Raw genomic sequence first — 17,495 nt, forward strand, 5'->3', positions numbered from 1 at the left:
CTTTTTAAAGAAAAGGTAGGCAAGAATGACTTAACATTACAATGCTTTTGGCCGGGCATGGTGACTCACACCTGTAATCCCAGCACTTTGGGAGGCTGAGGTGGGCAGATCACCTGAGGTGAGGAGTTTGAGACCAGCCTGGCCAACATGGTGAAACCCCATCTCTACTAAAAATACAAAAATTAGCTGGGTGAGGTGATGCACACCTGCAGTCCCAGCTACTTGGGAGGTTGAGGCATGAGAATTGCTTGAACCCAGGAGGTGGAGGTTGCAGTGAGCTGAGATCACATCACTGCACTCCAGCCTGGGCGATAGAGTGAGACTCTGTCTCAAAAAAAAAAGAAAAGAAAAACCTACAATGCTTTTGCTCTTTGGTACCCCACAGGGTCAACAAAACAGGAATTTAGGTGAACATATGTCAAATGAAATCTCAGATTAATTGTAGGAGAAAGTAAAGACAATCAGAGGAACTATCATAAAACATATTCTTTTCTTTTTTTTTTTTTTTTTTTGAGATGTAGTCTCACTCTGTTGCCCAGGCTGGAGTGCAGTGGCGTGATCTCGGCTTACTACAACCTCTGCCTCCCGGGTTCAAGCGATTCTGCTGCCTCAGCCTCCTGAGTAGCTGGGACTACAGGCACACGCCACCATGCCCGGCTAATTTTTGTATTTTTAGTAGAGGTGGGGTTTCACTATGTTGGCCAGGCTGGTCTTGAACTCCTGACCTTGTGATCCACCCACCTTGGCCTCCCAAAGTGCTGGGATTACAAGTGTGAGCCACCACACCCGGCCCCATAAAACATATTCTAAGAATACTTCTATGACTTCCTTCCAGAACAGCCCATCAGGCAATGTGCTGCAATTGAGGAACCTGGACCCTGAGAGCTGGGTTCAACCTGGAAGCATTTAACGTTGTGACAAATGAAGTAGAAAGTTAAGTACTGTATGCGAAAAGACAATAGTTACTCCTTGAATTTACTACTAAATGTATCGAATACATGAATTCAATTAACATTAATTTCAGGAAGAGTTTTTATCTTGGTATCAGACACTATACACAAGTCCAGTATTTACTCATATCTTAAAAACATTTCTTTTAAGAAAGGGACTTTAGCCAGGTGCAGTGGCTGATGCCTATAATTCCAGCACTTTGGGAGGCCAAGTTGTGGGGATCACTTGAGGCCAGGAGTTCGAGACTAGCCTGGCCAAAAGAGCAAACCTGTCTCTATTAAAAATACAAAAAGTACCTGGGTGTGGTGGGGCACGCCTGTAATCCCAGCTACTAGGGAGGCTGAGACACGAGAATCACCTGAACCCCTGAGGTGGCGGCTGCAGTGAGCCGAGATTGCACCACTGCACTCCAGCCTGGGCGACAGAGCGAGACTCTGTCTCAAAAACAAAAACACAACAAAAAAAACCTAGAGGGGAAAGCTTCTCCAAAAAAGAAAAGAGAAGAGAAGAGAAAAGAAAAGAAAAAAGAAAAGAAAAAAAAAGAAAAGTTTTACCTAAAAAGATGGCTTACTCTGGTCAACATGAATGAAGAGAGAAATAAACAGGGGCCATGTTCATTGAGAGGAATATCCCAAAATAGCCTAAGCCCAGCTCACACTTGCTAATGGCTCACACATGAAGGCAAGAGCAGACCAAGAAATATCTAGAGGTTTAGTGGGGAAAGGGCAAGAATGAGGTCGATCTGTCTGATATATACATATAAATGTATTTATTTCTTTACCTTTCCCCCAAGGGTTTCTGTACTCCTAGTTTGCACAGATTTCCAATTAATGACATGAATACATGTCAGGTTAAGAAAGACTACAAATTTATGAAAAATATTAGTGAAGACAACTTTTCTAAACAGATGAATATGGTGGCATTTATTCAACTTAATGGGATTTGAAAGGAAACAGGTCATTTTCTGAGTGAGGCAATGCAATCCTATAGTTTAACAATAGCAAAGGGCCCAAATACTAAATCTCATTAAATATTCTAAAGGCCACTTTGGCTCTGCCCACCAACAAAAAATAGAGGACTGAGATTTGGGAATCTGCCTCAGGTCCTAGGGAAAGTTACCAGCAAAAAGAGGAAAAACTCTCACATCAATGCGAATCAGAAGTTCATATTTACAATCCAAGCAGCAGAAGCACTGTTGAAATCAGTGTTTTTCAAACTGTGGTTGCATGCCATTAGTGGGCTGTGAAGTCAATTTAGTAGGCTGCAACCAGCATTAGACGCAAACACAAATAGAAGAGAACAGAAGCTAGTGTAAGTGTATGATACCTAGTAAGAGTAGTTTTTGAAGCTTTGTTTCTGTTTTATGTATTTGTAGTCATAAAATGGGTTGTAAAAAAAATGTATTTCTCACTGCAGATCATGGTAAAAATTTTTAAAAGTTGACAGTTTAGGCTGGGCACGGTGGCTCACGCCTGTAATCCCAGCACTTTGGGAGGCCGAGGCGGGTGGATCACCTGAGGTCAGGAGATCGAGACCATTCTGGCTAACACGGTGAAACCCCGTCTCTACTAAAAATACAAAAAAAAAAAAAAAATTAGCCGGGCGTGGTGGCAGGCGCCTGTAGTCCCAGCTACTCCTCGGGAGGCTGAGGCAGGAAAATGGCATGAACCCGGGAGGCGGACGTTTCAGTTAGCTGAGATCGCGCCACTGCACTCCAGCCTGGGCGACACAGAGACTCCGTTTAAAAAAAAAAAAAAAAAAAAAAAAGTCGGCAGTTTACTCCCTTTTTTTGGAGGGTAAAGTGGGAGGGAGGTAAAGAGCTCCCAATACAGGAATTGCCAAAGTAATAGTTATACTTAAGTTAGGAACATTTCTTCAAATGAGAGAAAAAAGTTACGAAGAAACGCTATTCACTGTTATGGACTGAATGTTTCCTATTCCTATATTGAAGCCTTAACCCCCTATGTGATGGTATTTGGCAATGGGGCGTTGGGGAGGTGATAATGATTGAATGAAGTCTTAAGGGTGGGGCCCTAATCAGATAGAGCTGGAGCTCATACAGGAAGGGGAAGACACCGGAGTTCCCTTGCTCACTCTTTCTCCCTCTCCGTCCCCCACCCCCCAAAACCATGTGAGGACACAGCAAGAGGGTAGGCTGTCTGAAAGCTAAGAAGAGAGCCCTCACCAGAAACTGAACCCTGTGTGACCTTAATCTTGGCCTTTCCAGCCTTCAGAACTATGAGAAAATAAACCTCTGTTGTTTAAGCCACGCAGTCCGTGGTGTTTTGTTATGGCAGCCCAAGAAACTAATACAAACGTTCAACAACTTACAGCTATATCTCATCAAATCTGAACACTGATTTTAAGTTCATAGTTCTCTTGAGACTAATACCAATTTCGGACAAAAAAACTAAGCCACCTCAGATCAACTTTTCAATAATTTAGAACCTAAAACAAAACTGTACATAACAGTTCAATAACAGTTGTAGGTAGACAAAAGCTTGTCATTTAACCTGGAACCACTTTATAATACGGTAGCTTTATTATTACCAGTGTTGGATAAACACAGAGTACAATGAGGCATTTAAATGAATGACTTGAGAGGAACTTGTGCTTCTTAGATATTTCTAAGGCAGGAGAAAGGAACAGTGACCAGCCCTGTCTTGTAGCTTGGCATCAAGAAAATTTGCATGGTCAACTCTGTGGAGGCCATCCAACTCTGGTACAGCAACACGGACCAGGAATTTATCAGGTTTAAATTGTTACCAACATACTGAACACAAAGGCTTTAAATCTATTTTTGAATGAATGGGGTGGAACTGATGGGAAAAGTTGAGAGATATGAAATGCAAAAAGTAAGGCTCAGAGAGTAGTATCTGAATTACGAATGAGAGGCATTACAGAAAGCAATCTACATGAATGTGTTAGCTTGTACCGCTTCAGCCACTAGTTTGACCAAATTAGAGATTACAAAGGGACACTGCCAAATGAATTTACTTTGAAACAGAGGCTGTGGGTGGAAAGGTGGATGGGGAGAATATTGCAGTTTCTATGGCTTTTTGGATCTCCTCAGAAGCATTCAATAAAATGCCTTTTCATAGTCAAAGTCTGGTTGATCGTTTCCCACAAAACACAAACATTACATTTTACCTAAAATGATTCAAAAATGGATGATGTTCACATTACCTTTATTTGCTTATTTAACATTTACTCTGAGACTGTCTTGTTAGATATGCAGCACTAAAGCACAATATAATTTGGTATCATACAAAATCATTATAAAATTGGCAAAAGTTTCAAAGAAAGAGTTAATGATGAGGATTTGTGATCATCATTAGACTTGTGGCTTTAGCTATATCTGGTAGGACTTCAACAGTTTGAAGAATGAGATTTGAGGACTCTCTAGTGACTGACAATGTCCCTTTAATAAACACCTAGAGAAAGCACATGCTGTGAATATTTTACTATATTCTAATGTATCAAGTTTTCATTAGTGCCATGGTCTCACCCACCCTACCCCAAAATATGTTTTAGTGTAAGCATCTTACATAATAAACTCCTGCCCCAGTGACTGTTGCTCCTACAATTAAGAAGTACACTAGGTTGCTGCCATCTTTCCCAGAAGCACCTGTAGATGCTAGTGATCTAGAAGGGGATCCTAGGTGATGAGACTGCACAACTGTAGGTAAAGATAAGGCCAAGAGAGAAACAAAAGGAAACAGAGTACTAAGTATTAATGAAGAAACATTCAATACAAAGGCAGAGAAGCAGTTTTGGTTACCCTGTGCTAAAAAAGGAAAAAGAGAAAAATGCTGCTCCAGGATTGCAGAATGTGTATTTCATCAAACCACATTATCAGACAGCTCTCGCCTATTTCTTACTCTGATTTGACTCACAATAGGCAAGAACTATCTACTTTTCTTGTCCGTTTGGGAGTCACATCAGGGGATGAGGATATAGGTAGCTTCAAATAATTTTCATGTCCCTTTCTTTAACCTAGCAACCAAGGAACAAAGATAAATTCATTGTCTTACCAATGTAGAAAAAAACCCCTAAACTTGTAATGGCTTAAGTAAAACAAACAGCTTCCTTCAATCAAGGGTGTTACTAGGTGTTATCTAAGTTGGTTCACTCAACCTTACAGGATCCAACTTCAGACTGATCGGCTTAGTCACAGTAAACCCTGCCAAGTTAGGAAAAAAACACCCACAAAATAATTCCTCTGTGACCTGCTAAGCTGATCGGAGTTCATTTAAGGAGATATAATGGTGCTAATACTACACAGCAATTAAACACCATATTTCTCACCTCAAACAAACTCCATTCTAAAATCAGTGATACTAGCCCTGCTTCTGTAATTTAGTCTTTGGGTGAGATTCAGGGATAGCTTTCCTTTTAGGAACACTTAATATTTTTGATTGAAGGCTGTTGTTTTTTTAATGTGAACCTCAAGCTGAGGAAATAAAATGTCTGACAAATAGGTCAAAATCAAATATTGTGCTAAGGAGCTGCAATGGATTTTGACTTTATTCACAGGTTAGTGTGTGACATCCAAGAAAACAGGTACAATTTTGTGGGTTACTCGAATCTAGGAAAACACAGTGGCTTTCAAGTAAAGAAAAAGACAAGTGAAAAGAGCAGAAATCAATCAACATGAGATTAAATTTCAGTCATTCCAGAATTGGCTCCCATAAGATATTAGGCAGCAGGCACTTAAGAGAAAGCTTTTTGAAAATTTTTCCAAAAGGAGAAAGGGGAATTAGTTGCAAAAGTTTTAAAGCAGAGTACTATCGAGTCTATTAATGGGAGCTGTTTGGCAGCTTCTTTATACACGCTGCTTTTCTACTTACATAGGCACCAGCTCCTACTGTTGATAAGCCCACAATAAGGACTAACACAGATTTATCGATTTTGCCCCCTGATGCACCAGAGCTAGCCATTTGTCTTGTCATCTGGAGTTCTAGAGGAACATGCCATCGCTGGAACAAGTTGCCTAAGAAACATAATTTATTAAGACACACACATACAAAAATAAAATAGTTAATACATATTTATGATTAAATGTCAATGCACTGTACAAGACTTATTGCCCAGGGATATTCACCGTTAAATGATCAAGAAAAATATCATCAAAACTGCATATATAAATACTAGAGACAGCTGAATGAACACTCTTAAGTTGCTGAAGTTTTTAAGAGTAAAATTTAATGCTGTCCAGTGAGAAAATTTTCAGCTTCCAGAAAAGATCATGAAAAACATGAACAGTTCATCAAATACCTCTCCCTTCATGTCTTTCCCATAAATTAAGTAAACACAGAGAGATGACTGAATAGGTAGATATACAAAGTTAACCATGGGCTACCTGGGACATTATAACAACCATTTAAGGAGTAATCTAGATGATTGCAATCTTGCACAAAATAAAACGCAACACTCTAACCAGGACACAGTTCAATCTTGCATGAAAGGTAATGTGTCCTGGAATACAGAAATGTTAAAGCTCAGAAGAAAATCAGAAAAAAAAATTTTAATGAGTTTCTCTCCCCCAAAGAACTAAAAAATTTTGGACTATGAAATATTTTTTATAATGACAAAATGTAAAGTGTCCAGCAACTCCTTGACTCTTACTCCTCCAAAATAATACAAAGGTTATTTTGACGTAAAACTATGCAGAGCTATGTAATGATGTGATGATCATAACAGCACCTGTACACAGAAATATAAGAGTTCTGTAGATTTCTTTTTCTAGGGAGACGCTGACATTTTCAGATAAAGGAAGGTCTCAGTCTCTGATTATTCTGTGATTACTCCTCGTGTTTGTTGACTATCAACCTAGAGCAGCAAATTTTTTCTGCAAAGAACCAGATGGTAAATATTTTCAGCTTTCTGGGCCATTTGGTGTCTGCTGCAACTACTCAATTCCACTGATGCTGCATAAAAGCAGCCAAAGACAATACATAAATGAATGGATGTGGCCATGTTCCAATAAAACTTTATGGACACTGAAGTTTAAATATTATATAATTTTCATATGTCACGAAATTGTCTGTTTTTTTTTTCAGCCGTTTAAAAAATGTAGGCCAGGCGTGGTGTCTCACGCCTGTAATCCCAGCACTTTGGGAGGCCTAGGCGGGCAGATCACGAGGTCAAGAGATCGAGACCATCCTGGCCAACATGGTGAAACCCCGTTAAAAATTAGCTGGGCAGGTGTGGTGGGGCACGCTTGTAGTCCCAGCTACTCGGGAGGCTGAGGCAGGAGAATCGCTTGAACCCGGGAGGTGGAGGTTGCAGTGAGCCGAGGTCGCGCCACTGCACTCCAGCCTGGCAACAGAGTGAGACTCTGTCTCAAAAAAAAAAAAAAAAGAAAAAAGAAAAGAAAAAAGACCGGGCGCAGTGGCTCACGCCTGTAATCCCAGCACTTTGGAAGGCCGAGGAGGGTGAATCACCTGAGGTCGGGAGTTAGAGACCAGCCTGACCAACATGGAGAAACCCTGTTTCTACTAAAAATACAAAAAATTAGCCGGGCGTGGTGGCGCATGCCTATAATCCCAGCTACTAGGGAGGCTGAGGCAGGAGAATAGCTTGAACCCAGGAGGCGGAGGTTGCAGTGAGCCGAGATTGTGCCATCGCACTCCAGCCTGGGCAACAAGAGCGAAACTCCATCTCAAAGAAAAAAAAAGAGAAAAAGAAAAAAGAAAAAAAAATGCAAAACCCACTCATGGCTCCTGGGGCATACAAAAGCAGGTGACTGACTGGCTTTGGCCTGTGGCTGTAGTTGGCAGACCCCGATCTAGAGCAGTGGTTTTCAAACTTGGGAGTGTATCCCAATGTCCTGAAGGTTTTATAAAACAAAGCTGGCCAGGCCCCAGGCCCAGAGGTTCTGATTCAATAGATCTGGGATGGGGCTCAAGAATGTGCATTTCTAACAAGTTCCCAGGGGATGCTGCTGTTGCTGCTGCTGCTGTTAGGGTGGGAACCACACATTGAGAACCATCTGTCTAGAGCAGGTACATCCTATCTTTTGGCTTCCCCGAGCCACATGGGAAGAAGAAGAATTGTCCTGGGCCACATATAAAATACACTAACACTAACCATAGCTAAAAAAATATATATATATATCGCAAAAAAATCTCATAATGTTTTAAGAAAGTTTACAAATTTGTGTTGGGCTGCAGGTTGGACAAGCTTAGTCTAGAGGCTGATACATATGTCCCTGTCCTGTCTAGGCTTTAAAAGACAAACAGAATGGACACTGGTAGTAGCATCCCATGTATACTTGCAGAGATTAGAGAAGGAATTTCCCCCTTGCTTTCATAACGTTAGGCCACAGATGGGTAAAAACAAGCCCAATGTGGATCTGTGGTCTCTCATCTGAAATCCTGGGGACCATGTATATTTTGGAACTTTGAAATATCTGGTCTTAAGTATATGGGGCATATACCACATAGTGACACCTAGCAAGGTAAAGGGCAGCAATTCATAGTTAAACATATTAATATGACCAATCACGCTAAGTGATATTTTAAAAAGATTATAAAGTAGCCTCTCTCCAGTTCAGGTCAGGTTTTACTGGCAAATGAGTTATGAAAACTTGATAGTCTTAAATCTTGGTCATTCTACAATTTCAATTTCTGAATTACAGATAAGAGACTTTAGATCTACACTCTTAGAAAAGGAAATGTATTTTTCTTTACTGTTCTTCTTACCTGCTTTTAGAACTCTTCATGACCACATGAAATAAAATGGTTGAGATTTGGAAATAATGACAAATCACGAAAATAAAAACGTGAGCGGGGCAGAAACGCATCTCAATCTGGGCAAGCTTTTGATTTTCAGAAGCTTACAAAAATAATGAACCATCAGAAGTAGAAAGTGGTAACTCTCAGAGCTTAGAAAATGAAACTGGTTAGGAAAAGTTCCATGTGATTTAGTTCAATGAATTTAGTTTGTCCTCCACCTCTACCCCTGGTTCATTTACTAAAAATAAATGTTTTTTTTGTTTTTGTTTTTCTTTTTTTAATTCTGTTTATTCCTCCAGAAGACCCTAAATACAGACATTATAACAAATTTGTTTTAATATCATACTCATGTTTATTCTCCTTCTGCTTGCTTTTCACAAACTGATAATACTAACAGTGTAGATTCAGGAAAGTTCAGCAGCTTTTGTCTCAATTTGCCAAAAAAAAAAAAAAAAAAAAAGCATTTAAAAGTAAATGGACTTTTTTTTTTTGAGACAGGGTCTCACTCTGTCCCCAAGCTGGAGTGCAGTGGCACAATCTCGGCTCACTGCAACCTATGCTTCCTGGGCTCAAGCGATTCACCAGCCTCAGCCTCCTGTGTAGCTGGGACTACAGGCGTGAGCCACCAACGCCCAGCTAATTTTTCTATTTTTTGTAGATACGAGGTTTCACCATGTTGTCCAGGCTGGAAAAGTAAATTGACTTTAAAAAAAAGTAAACTGGTTAATATTTAAACTACTGCTTGAAAAGAAATGTAATACACTACTCTCATTAATAAACCAACTTTTAAAACTTTTTACATACCTACAAAGTGACTTTAATTTTGTAAAATGTACTAAGTATTGTTTGCTTACATTCCCCCTCCCCACATTTTCTTTTCCCTATGAAATTCCTCCCAAACCTTTCTCCCCATAGCTTCAAAATTTTAGGAAATATTACATCGTGACTGAAACATGCCTTTTCACTTGTCTTACTAACATGGAAAAGCCAACTTACTCCTTGACTTTTCATCATAGCACCAGTTTACTTATTTTAGGTTTTCTGCAGTCAGACCACACATACAATGCAATTTCTTCCTCACACTTAGGATTTCATTCTTAAGAAGCCAGTTTGACCTGTGCAACAGCGCCAGACGACACATAGATGTTTGCTCAATAAATATTTGTTGAATTAATGAATGAAGGAAATAGAAATTCTTCCTAATTCTATTGATATTGACTGAACATTCTTATTACTATTAAAATTTTTTTTTAAATGAAAAGGTATCAGTATGTTGCCCAGACTAGACTCAAACTCCTGGGCTCAAGTGATCCTTCCACCTTAGCCTCCAGAATAGCTGGGACTACAGGCATGCACCATCGTGCCCGGATAACTGAACATTTTAAATAATTCTTTGCGAAGAAATTTTAGCCAGGGCAGGTGCGGTGGCTCACATCTGTAATCCCAGCACCTTGGGAGGCCGAGGTTGGTGGATCACTTGAGACCACGAGTTTGAGACCAGCCTGGCCAACATGGTGAAACCCCGTCTCTACTTAAAAATAAATAAATAAATAAATAAATAAATAAATAAAATGAAAAAATAAACTTAGAGTTTTAAAAAAAGCTTTAGCCAGATTCCATTTATTTTAGGTTGCTTAATCATAAATGAGTAACCTCAAACACCATAGACCAGCATTAGAATAGTAGCTAAACTAGCAAGTTCATTTCTGTAGGTTTTGTGATTTCCTGTTTTTCCATACTCCCAAAAGGCATTTTCCAAAAACACAACTTCACAATTGAGGCACCCAGGGATCCTAAATGGTTAAGAGATCTATACGTTCTTGAGACTTGTTTCCTGAGCGTCAAACTGATTTTTCCAGCATGGAGAAAACACAGGACAGCCAGGTGCGGTGGCTCACACTTGTAATCCCAGCACTTTGGGAGGCCGAGGTGGGCGGATCACGAGGTCAGGAGTTCGAGACCAGCCTGGCCAATACAGTGAAACCTCGTCTCTACTAAAAATACAAAAATTAGCTGGGCGTGGTGGCAGGTGCCTGTAATCCCAGCTACTCGGGAGGCTGAGGCAGGAGAATCACTTGAACCCAGGAGACAGAGGTTGCAGTGAGCTGAGATCGTGTCACTGCACTCTAGCCTGGGCGACAGAGCAAGACTCTGAAGAAAAAAAAAAAAACACAGGACAAGCCTAGATAGTCTGTCCATTGTAGATAAATGATTCTTTACAAGGAATCCAACAACTATTTATCAGCCTTTTTTTTTTTTTTTTTTTTTTTGAGACAGATTCTCGCTCTGTCGTCCAGGCTGGAGTGCAGTGGTGTGATCTCGGTTCACCGCAACCTCCACTTCCCGGGTTCAAGCAATTTTCCTGCCTCAGCCTCCCGAGTAGCAGGGATTACAGGCATGCGCCACCACGCTTGGCTAATTTTTGATTTTTAGTAGAGACGGGGTTTCTCCATGTTGGTCAGGCTGGTCTTGAACTTCCAACCTCAAGTGATCTGCCCACCTTGGCATCCCAAAGTGCTGGGATTACAGGCGTGAGCCACCACGCCTAGCTATCAGCCTTTTTTTATTTTTTAATATCAACCCTTGCTGGAATTTTAGAAGAAACAGAGTAGTAATAACTATAGTACAGCGTGAACCATTCTAATGAAAGACACACAAGGAAAAATTATTTAGATAACAGAAAATAAAATCTCTCTTCTGCAAAGTTAAGTCCTTCACAATGCTGTACTAGGGTTCAGTCACGAGAATTTACCATGTGCCAGAGATGGTACAAGATGCTAAGAACACAAAAATAAATAGGACATAATCCATGTCCTCAGGTAGTATTTAATTTAGGAGAATGGCTGCTACTATTCTGAATATGAGAAAATGAGCTTGATACAAATCACAAGAGACTCCAGATTGCTCAGTTTGGTTTTTTAATCCTTACGTCAGCGAAACAGAAGGGGAAGAGTCACTACTCATCCAAAACAGTATATACCAAACTTGCCTGATCATATGAATGTCAAGGGGCTTGTTAAAATACAGATTCCCAGAATTATCTCCTGGAGAAGGTTAGGAATTGGTCTTCTACTAGATTCACATGACCAGGCAACTTTTGGAAACATGATCTAGAAGAAAGCTAAGACATGCAGTAACTCCCTCAAAAAGTTAGAACATTTCTAGAAAATGTAACTTATTAACTGGTTACAGAAAGGGCTGAGCTGCCAAAGAATTTCTTCTGCAAAGCCTTGTCTCAGCAGAAAGAACGGGGGAAGACTCATCTTTTAGGCTTCAAAACGAAGTCACATTTGGCAGTGTCCAGGAAGCCAGGATCCTTGCCCACAAGGAGCTCAGTTTCCTTTTTAAAGAGGTGAGAAGGATTCCAAATAGAGAAAAATGTTCAAACATTTGAACCTAAAGTCAGGGAGTCAGTGATCAGTTTGATAACATGGGCAGCACTGTTTGGTGACCAAACAAAATATTATAGAACAGAAAATGTCTATTATCTAACCTATCTGCTCCTCTGTGTCTGAATGCAGACATAGAGTGATGACTATGAGTTACCTTCAATCATCTCTGGAAGGAGGCAGAGCATCCAAATAAATAAAGTAAATAAACAAATAGTAGCTATCATGGTTTTAAGGCAGAATGCAACATATAATGGAAATGAACCTGACAATGGTGACAGATGTCAACGAGATAGTTGCAAGGCAGGTTTAAAGTTTAAAGGTTTGGGAGGCTGAAGCAGGTGGATCACAAGGTCAGGAGTTTGAGACCAGCCTGGCCAGCATGGTGAAACCCCGTCTCTACTAAAAATACAAAAAATTAGCCCGGCGTGGTGGTGCATGCCTGTAGTCCCAGCTACTTGGGAGGCTGAGGCAGGAGAATTGCTTGAACCCAGCAGGCAGAGGTTGCAGTGAGCCAAGATCGTGCCACTGCACTCTGGGAAACTGAGCGAGACTCCGTCTCAAAAAAAAAAAAAAAAAAGTTTAAAGGTAAGGTGGAGGGAGAAATGGTGTATAAACGAACCTTGCTCTTTCCCACCTGTGCAAAAACACACGGTAGATGCTACTACGTGAAAAAGAAATCAGATTAAAAGCAGTTAGGAATCAAGCCACAAAACAGAGTTAATTCCTAAAATGAGAGTATCAGAACTTCTTTTTGAAAATTTAACACTACCCTCACCCATTTTTAAAGGCAGATGATGTTATACTTTGGTGCACGGCCAAAGGACAAAGAACAAGTGTATGCAAAGAGATGGATGGATATGTCAGGAAGTCCGAATATATTCTACAGTAGACTGCCTTCAAACAAAGACATGCAGTGGAAAAAACCATTTGAGTCTGTATTTTTCAGTAGTTCTAACAACACCAACCACTTTCCAATGTCTAATAAATCAACTTAACTTTGCAAATGCATATTTAATTGATGAGAACTTTTGGTCAGACTTTAGAATGCTGGTAAAAGTTGTGAGACTTAAGAAAACAACTACTCAAAGTTTGAAAGGCCAGTGTGGACGAAAAAATTCAGGTTATCGCCGGGCGCGGTGGCTCACGCCTGTAGTCCCAGCGCTTTGGGAGGCCGAGGTGGGCGGATCACGAGGTCAGGAGATCGAGACCATCCTGGTTAACATGGTGAAACCTTGTCTCTACTAAAAATACAAAAAAAAAAAAAAAAAATTAGCCGGGCGTGGTGGCGGGTGCCTGTAGTCCCAGCTACTCTGGAGGCTGAGGCAGAAGAATGGCGTGAATCCGGGAGGTGGAGATTGCAGTGAGCCGAGATCGCGCCACTGCACTCCAGCCTGGGCGACAGAGCGAGACTCCGTCTCAAAAAAAAAAAAAAAAAAAAAAAAAAAATTCAGGTTATCTCAATTTCTGTGCAACAAGCACAGAGCACCATCATTTCAATACACAAAACCCTCAAAGATGACATCCATTGATAAGGCATTAGTTTAAAAGCTAAGCAGAGGTTTTAAGTTCAAGAGCAGTATGTCCCAGGACATAACTCAAATACACCTATCAGGAAACATTTTCATTGTGCATAGCAACTGGAAAAACTGTTCAAATGCACATTTGCAAAGACCCTAACAACCCAAGGAAAATATTTTCCACTTTTTATTTTTAAAGCACCCAGGTGTTTCTGTATTGTAAAAGCCTCAAGGATAACTTCTGACATTGCAAATGCCCTAGGAGTGGACATTGAAGGATTACTGATTTTTTTTTTCAAAGCAACTGCTACAGGTGGATCATTCATTGCCCCCATGAAGTAATGCAGTACGAAAATAAGCAGCCTCAAGCCATGCTCAGATAAATTCACGGATATCTGATGTACAATGGGCTAATTACTGGGAAGAGACCCGAATTCATTCTTAACTTTTTGAGGTCAACTTTAGGAAGCAGTATGGAGTTGCAGCGAAGGGATTAAGGACCTGGAGGCTAACAAACTATCCTTAGCTCTACCTATTAATTAACTATGTGACCTTTGGCAAGTAATTTCACCTCTCTGTGCCTCAGTTTATTATCTATAAAATGAGTGGGTTGACCTTTACCACAAAATCCCTTCCAGCTCTAAAATTTGATGAAACAACTTAATGGAGAACAAAATACAATGCGTTCTGCAAACTGTTTCTTTGAAGCCTTAAAGACCACCAAGAAGTACACGGCTCAGGCATCTCCAATTAAGTCTGGGCCAATTCTCTGGGTGTCTGGCACACAACCAACCGACTCCTTACTTGGGCTGCACCGTTTCTGTTTCACTGGGCATTCAAATCCATGGATCTCATCTGTGGTTTGGAAGGCTGAGCAGATAACACCCTCATTTACACAAGAAACTTAGGCGTAGGGCTTAAACGTCCTGTTTAAAGTCTCAATCGGTAAATGACAAAGTCTACTTGACCTCATTGCTCTAAAAAGGGGGGTGGGGGGTGGGGATGCCGGGGAGGCGCCGGCAGCCAGTTGTTCTGGGAACAGCAAACGCTCCCGGGAAAAGGCCTCAAGCCGACTACTGGGTTCAAATCTCTTGAAGGTCAGGTCGGCATGGCTGAGCCAATTCCTCCGCTTGCAAGACTCAGGGTTCGGAGTCTGCCAATTTGGAATTCACGTGACTATGTGTTAAGTTTCTCGGGGGGACGCGGGGGTAGAGGGCTGCAAGGCACAGGGAGCCTAAGGCGCCAGGCCCTCGGACTTGGAGGTTGCCTGGAATGGGTCAGTCACCTGGGAGCCGGTTCCTCTGCCTCGGGCTTCGGACGCACACGGTCCGCACCAAGGGCACCAGCTTCTGCTTCAAAGCACCCGCCGCCAGGCCTCCACACCGGAACATTTCGGCGACCGCTATTCGGGACCTCCTCCTTCCCTTTCCTCTCACGCACGACCGACGGGTCAAACACCGCGAGCCCCGGCCAGCTCCCCCAGTCTCTTCACACGCACACTACGCAGACTCCTCCTCCCAGCTCCGGGTGGGCATTGGACAGAGAAGCCGGCCTGCTAGAGCCGGGGAAGGGGAACGGCGACCGGAGGCCTACTGCGCAGGCGTAGCACTCGCTGCCGCATTGCTATTGGTCCGCACGGCGAGAGGATTTGCGCATGCACTAGCTGGCCGCAGGCTCGCAAAGACGCTGGCTCTGGGTAGCCGGTTTTCGCGAGTTTGTGGCACAGTGTTGGACTGAACGAGTTAAGGAACCTGTTCAAGGAGGGACTCGTGGGGCCGCTTTGATTGGCGGTTGTGCCTGGTGCTGCCGCTGTGTTGGTGACGGGAACTGATAACAGCATCTCACAACAGCGTAGCCCCGGCATCGCACTTTGTTTTTTGGTTTTAGGACACCAGTTACTTGATACCGAAGTCTTCCTGATTCTTTGCAGTGATCCAGATCCAGTTTTTCCATGAGTCCGAGGCGCGGAACCTAGCTTCTCAGATCCGGCGTGTACTTCCATTTTTTACCAGTTGCCGGCTCTTTCCCACCCAACCCGTTTCCCGGACAAGTAATTCTGCGCTCTTCTTCCCGCCTGTCATCTTTATTTATTAGTTCAGTTGTGTGTTCTAGATGCTGTATACCAGGTGCTACAGATACACACAGTCTCCTGCTGTGGTTTCCGTGCTTGGGAGCAGGATGTTAGCAAAAAGCGTTCGTGCTTCTCGGACTTTCTGGGAAGAGAAGTCTTCTAAGCAGAACTTTCAGTTATGGGAGTAGGGTGAGGGGCTGAGTGTAAATAAGTGTTTTGACTCTGCCAGATATAAGCTAAATTGGAAATAATGTTTTGGCTGCATGCAGAACATAAAATGTGCCTGTTTCAAAGATTCAGCTTACATATTCATTTAACAAGTATTTATTGAGCACTTACCTCTTGGATTGTACTATAAAAGGGGCTCTGTTGGGTATGAAAAGTACGGATGGTCCCCGACTTACCCCTCACAATGGTTCGACTTACAATTTTTCGACTTTATGATGGGTTTAATGAGACCTAACCCCGTGTCAGTCGAGGAGCATCTGGACTTAAGCATGGTTCAACTTACGGTTTTTTGACTTTATGATGGGTTTATCAGGGTATTAAATGCAGTTTCGACTTACGATATTTTCAGTTTACAATGGGTTTATTTGGACATAGCATCTATATAGGAAGTGGCCACTGTCTAGTTGGGGAGATGACATATACCGGTCATTGAAATAATGTCTGGTGTAGTGCCGGACAGAGCAAGAGAGAAGACTATGGGATGGAATCGCTATGGTAGAACTTCATATAAGAAGTTATTTGAGTTGTGTCTTGAAGGATAAGTAGTAAAATTCAAATAGTGGAGGAAAAGGAATGATATTTCAGATGGTGAATACTTTCGGACCAAAGATAACATTTTTCATTGTTAAACATGTTGACCTTGGATCCAGACCAACCCAGATTGAATCCTGGCTCTGCCACCTGGGCAAGTTACTTAATTGTGCCTCATTTTCCTCATCTACAAATCTCACGAGGGTGTTCGGAAGACTAAATGAGCTAATATTTGTAAAGTGTCTTAGAGGAAGCACCATGCTGTTTGTTAAATGAAAAGGCTTGGAACTGTTTTAAAAAACCAAAACCCAGCACATTTTCGGGGGACAATGATAGAGAGTACATACTAAGAAGTAGTGATGTGGTCAGGCTCCGTGGCTCATGCCTGTAATCCCAGCACTTTGGGAGGCCTAGGCGGGTGAATCACTTTAGGTCAGGAGTTTAAGACCAGTCTGGCCAACATGGTGAAACCCCGTCTCTACAAAAAATCCAAAAATTAGCCGGGCGCCATGGCATGCGCCTGTAATCCCAGCTACTAGGGAGACTGAGGCAGGAGAATCGTTTGAACCTGCCAGGTGGAGGCTGCAGTGAGCCAAGATTGTGCCACTGCACTCCAGCCTGGATGATGGAGCAAGACTGTCTCCAAAAAGAAAAAAAAAAAAAGAAGTAGTGATAAAGACAGGCAAGTATGGTGGGGGGCCAGATTTGAACTGGCAAGAGTTGGGCCCTAACTTTGGAGGTAATGAAGTTACTTTTTTTTTTTTTTTTTTTGGTGGAATGGGGATAGAGAATGAAATTACAGGGCCGGGTGCAGTGGCTCATGCCTGTAATCCCAGTACTTTGGGAGGACGAGTGGGAAGATTGTTTGAGGCCAGGAGTTCCAGACCAGCCTGAGCACATAATGAGACCTCATCTCTACCATTTTTTTTTTTTTTAATTAGCCAGGCGTGGTGGTATGTGCCTGTGGTTCCAGCTACTCAGGAGGCTGAGATGGGAGGATCACTTGAGCCCAGGAGATCGAGACTGCAGTGAGCAGTGATTGGTCCCATGCACTCCAGCCTGGATG

At 42.0% G+C, this 17,495-nt stretch overlaps 1 protein-coding gene across 2 annotated transcripts in view; it reads right to left on the reverse strand.

Annotated features, from left to right (window-relative positions):
• Positions 1 to 15,954, reverse strand: part of AIFM1 (apoptosis inducing factor mitochondria associated 1) — a 36,919-nt gene extending 20,965 nt beyond the window's left edge. The window contains exons 1-2 of one of the 2 annotated variants that reach the window (XM_031005821.3): positions 14,885 to 15,954; positions 4,500 to 4,630 (exon numbers count right to left, since the gene is read on the reverse strand). In XM_031005821.3, coding sequence (XP_030861681.1) covers positions 4,500 to 4,630; positions 14,885 to 14,990 — 237 coding nt within the window. In that variant the 5' untranslated portion in view covers positions 14,991 to 15,954. Of the gene's footprint in view, positions 1 to 4,499; positions 4,631 to 5,801; positions 5,945 to 14,884 lie in introns of both variants that reach the window. The other variant, XM_031005820.3, reaches the window with a different exon arrangement.
• Between the last annotated feature and the right edge of the window lie 1,541 nt (positions 15,955 to 17,495).

This window comes from Gorilla gorilla, chromosome X (genome assembly GCF_029281585.2).
Source record: "Gorilla gorilla gorilla isolate KB3781 chromosome X, NHGRI_mGorGor1-v2.1_pri, whole genome shotgun sequence".
Taxonomy (NCBI): domain Eukaryota; kingdom Metazoa; phylum Chordata; class Mammalia; order Primates; family Hominidae; genus Gorilla; species Gorilla gorilla.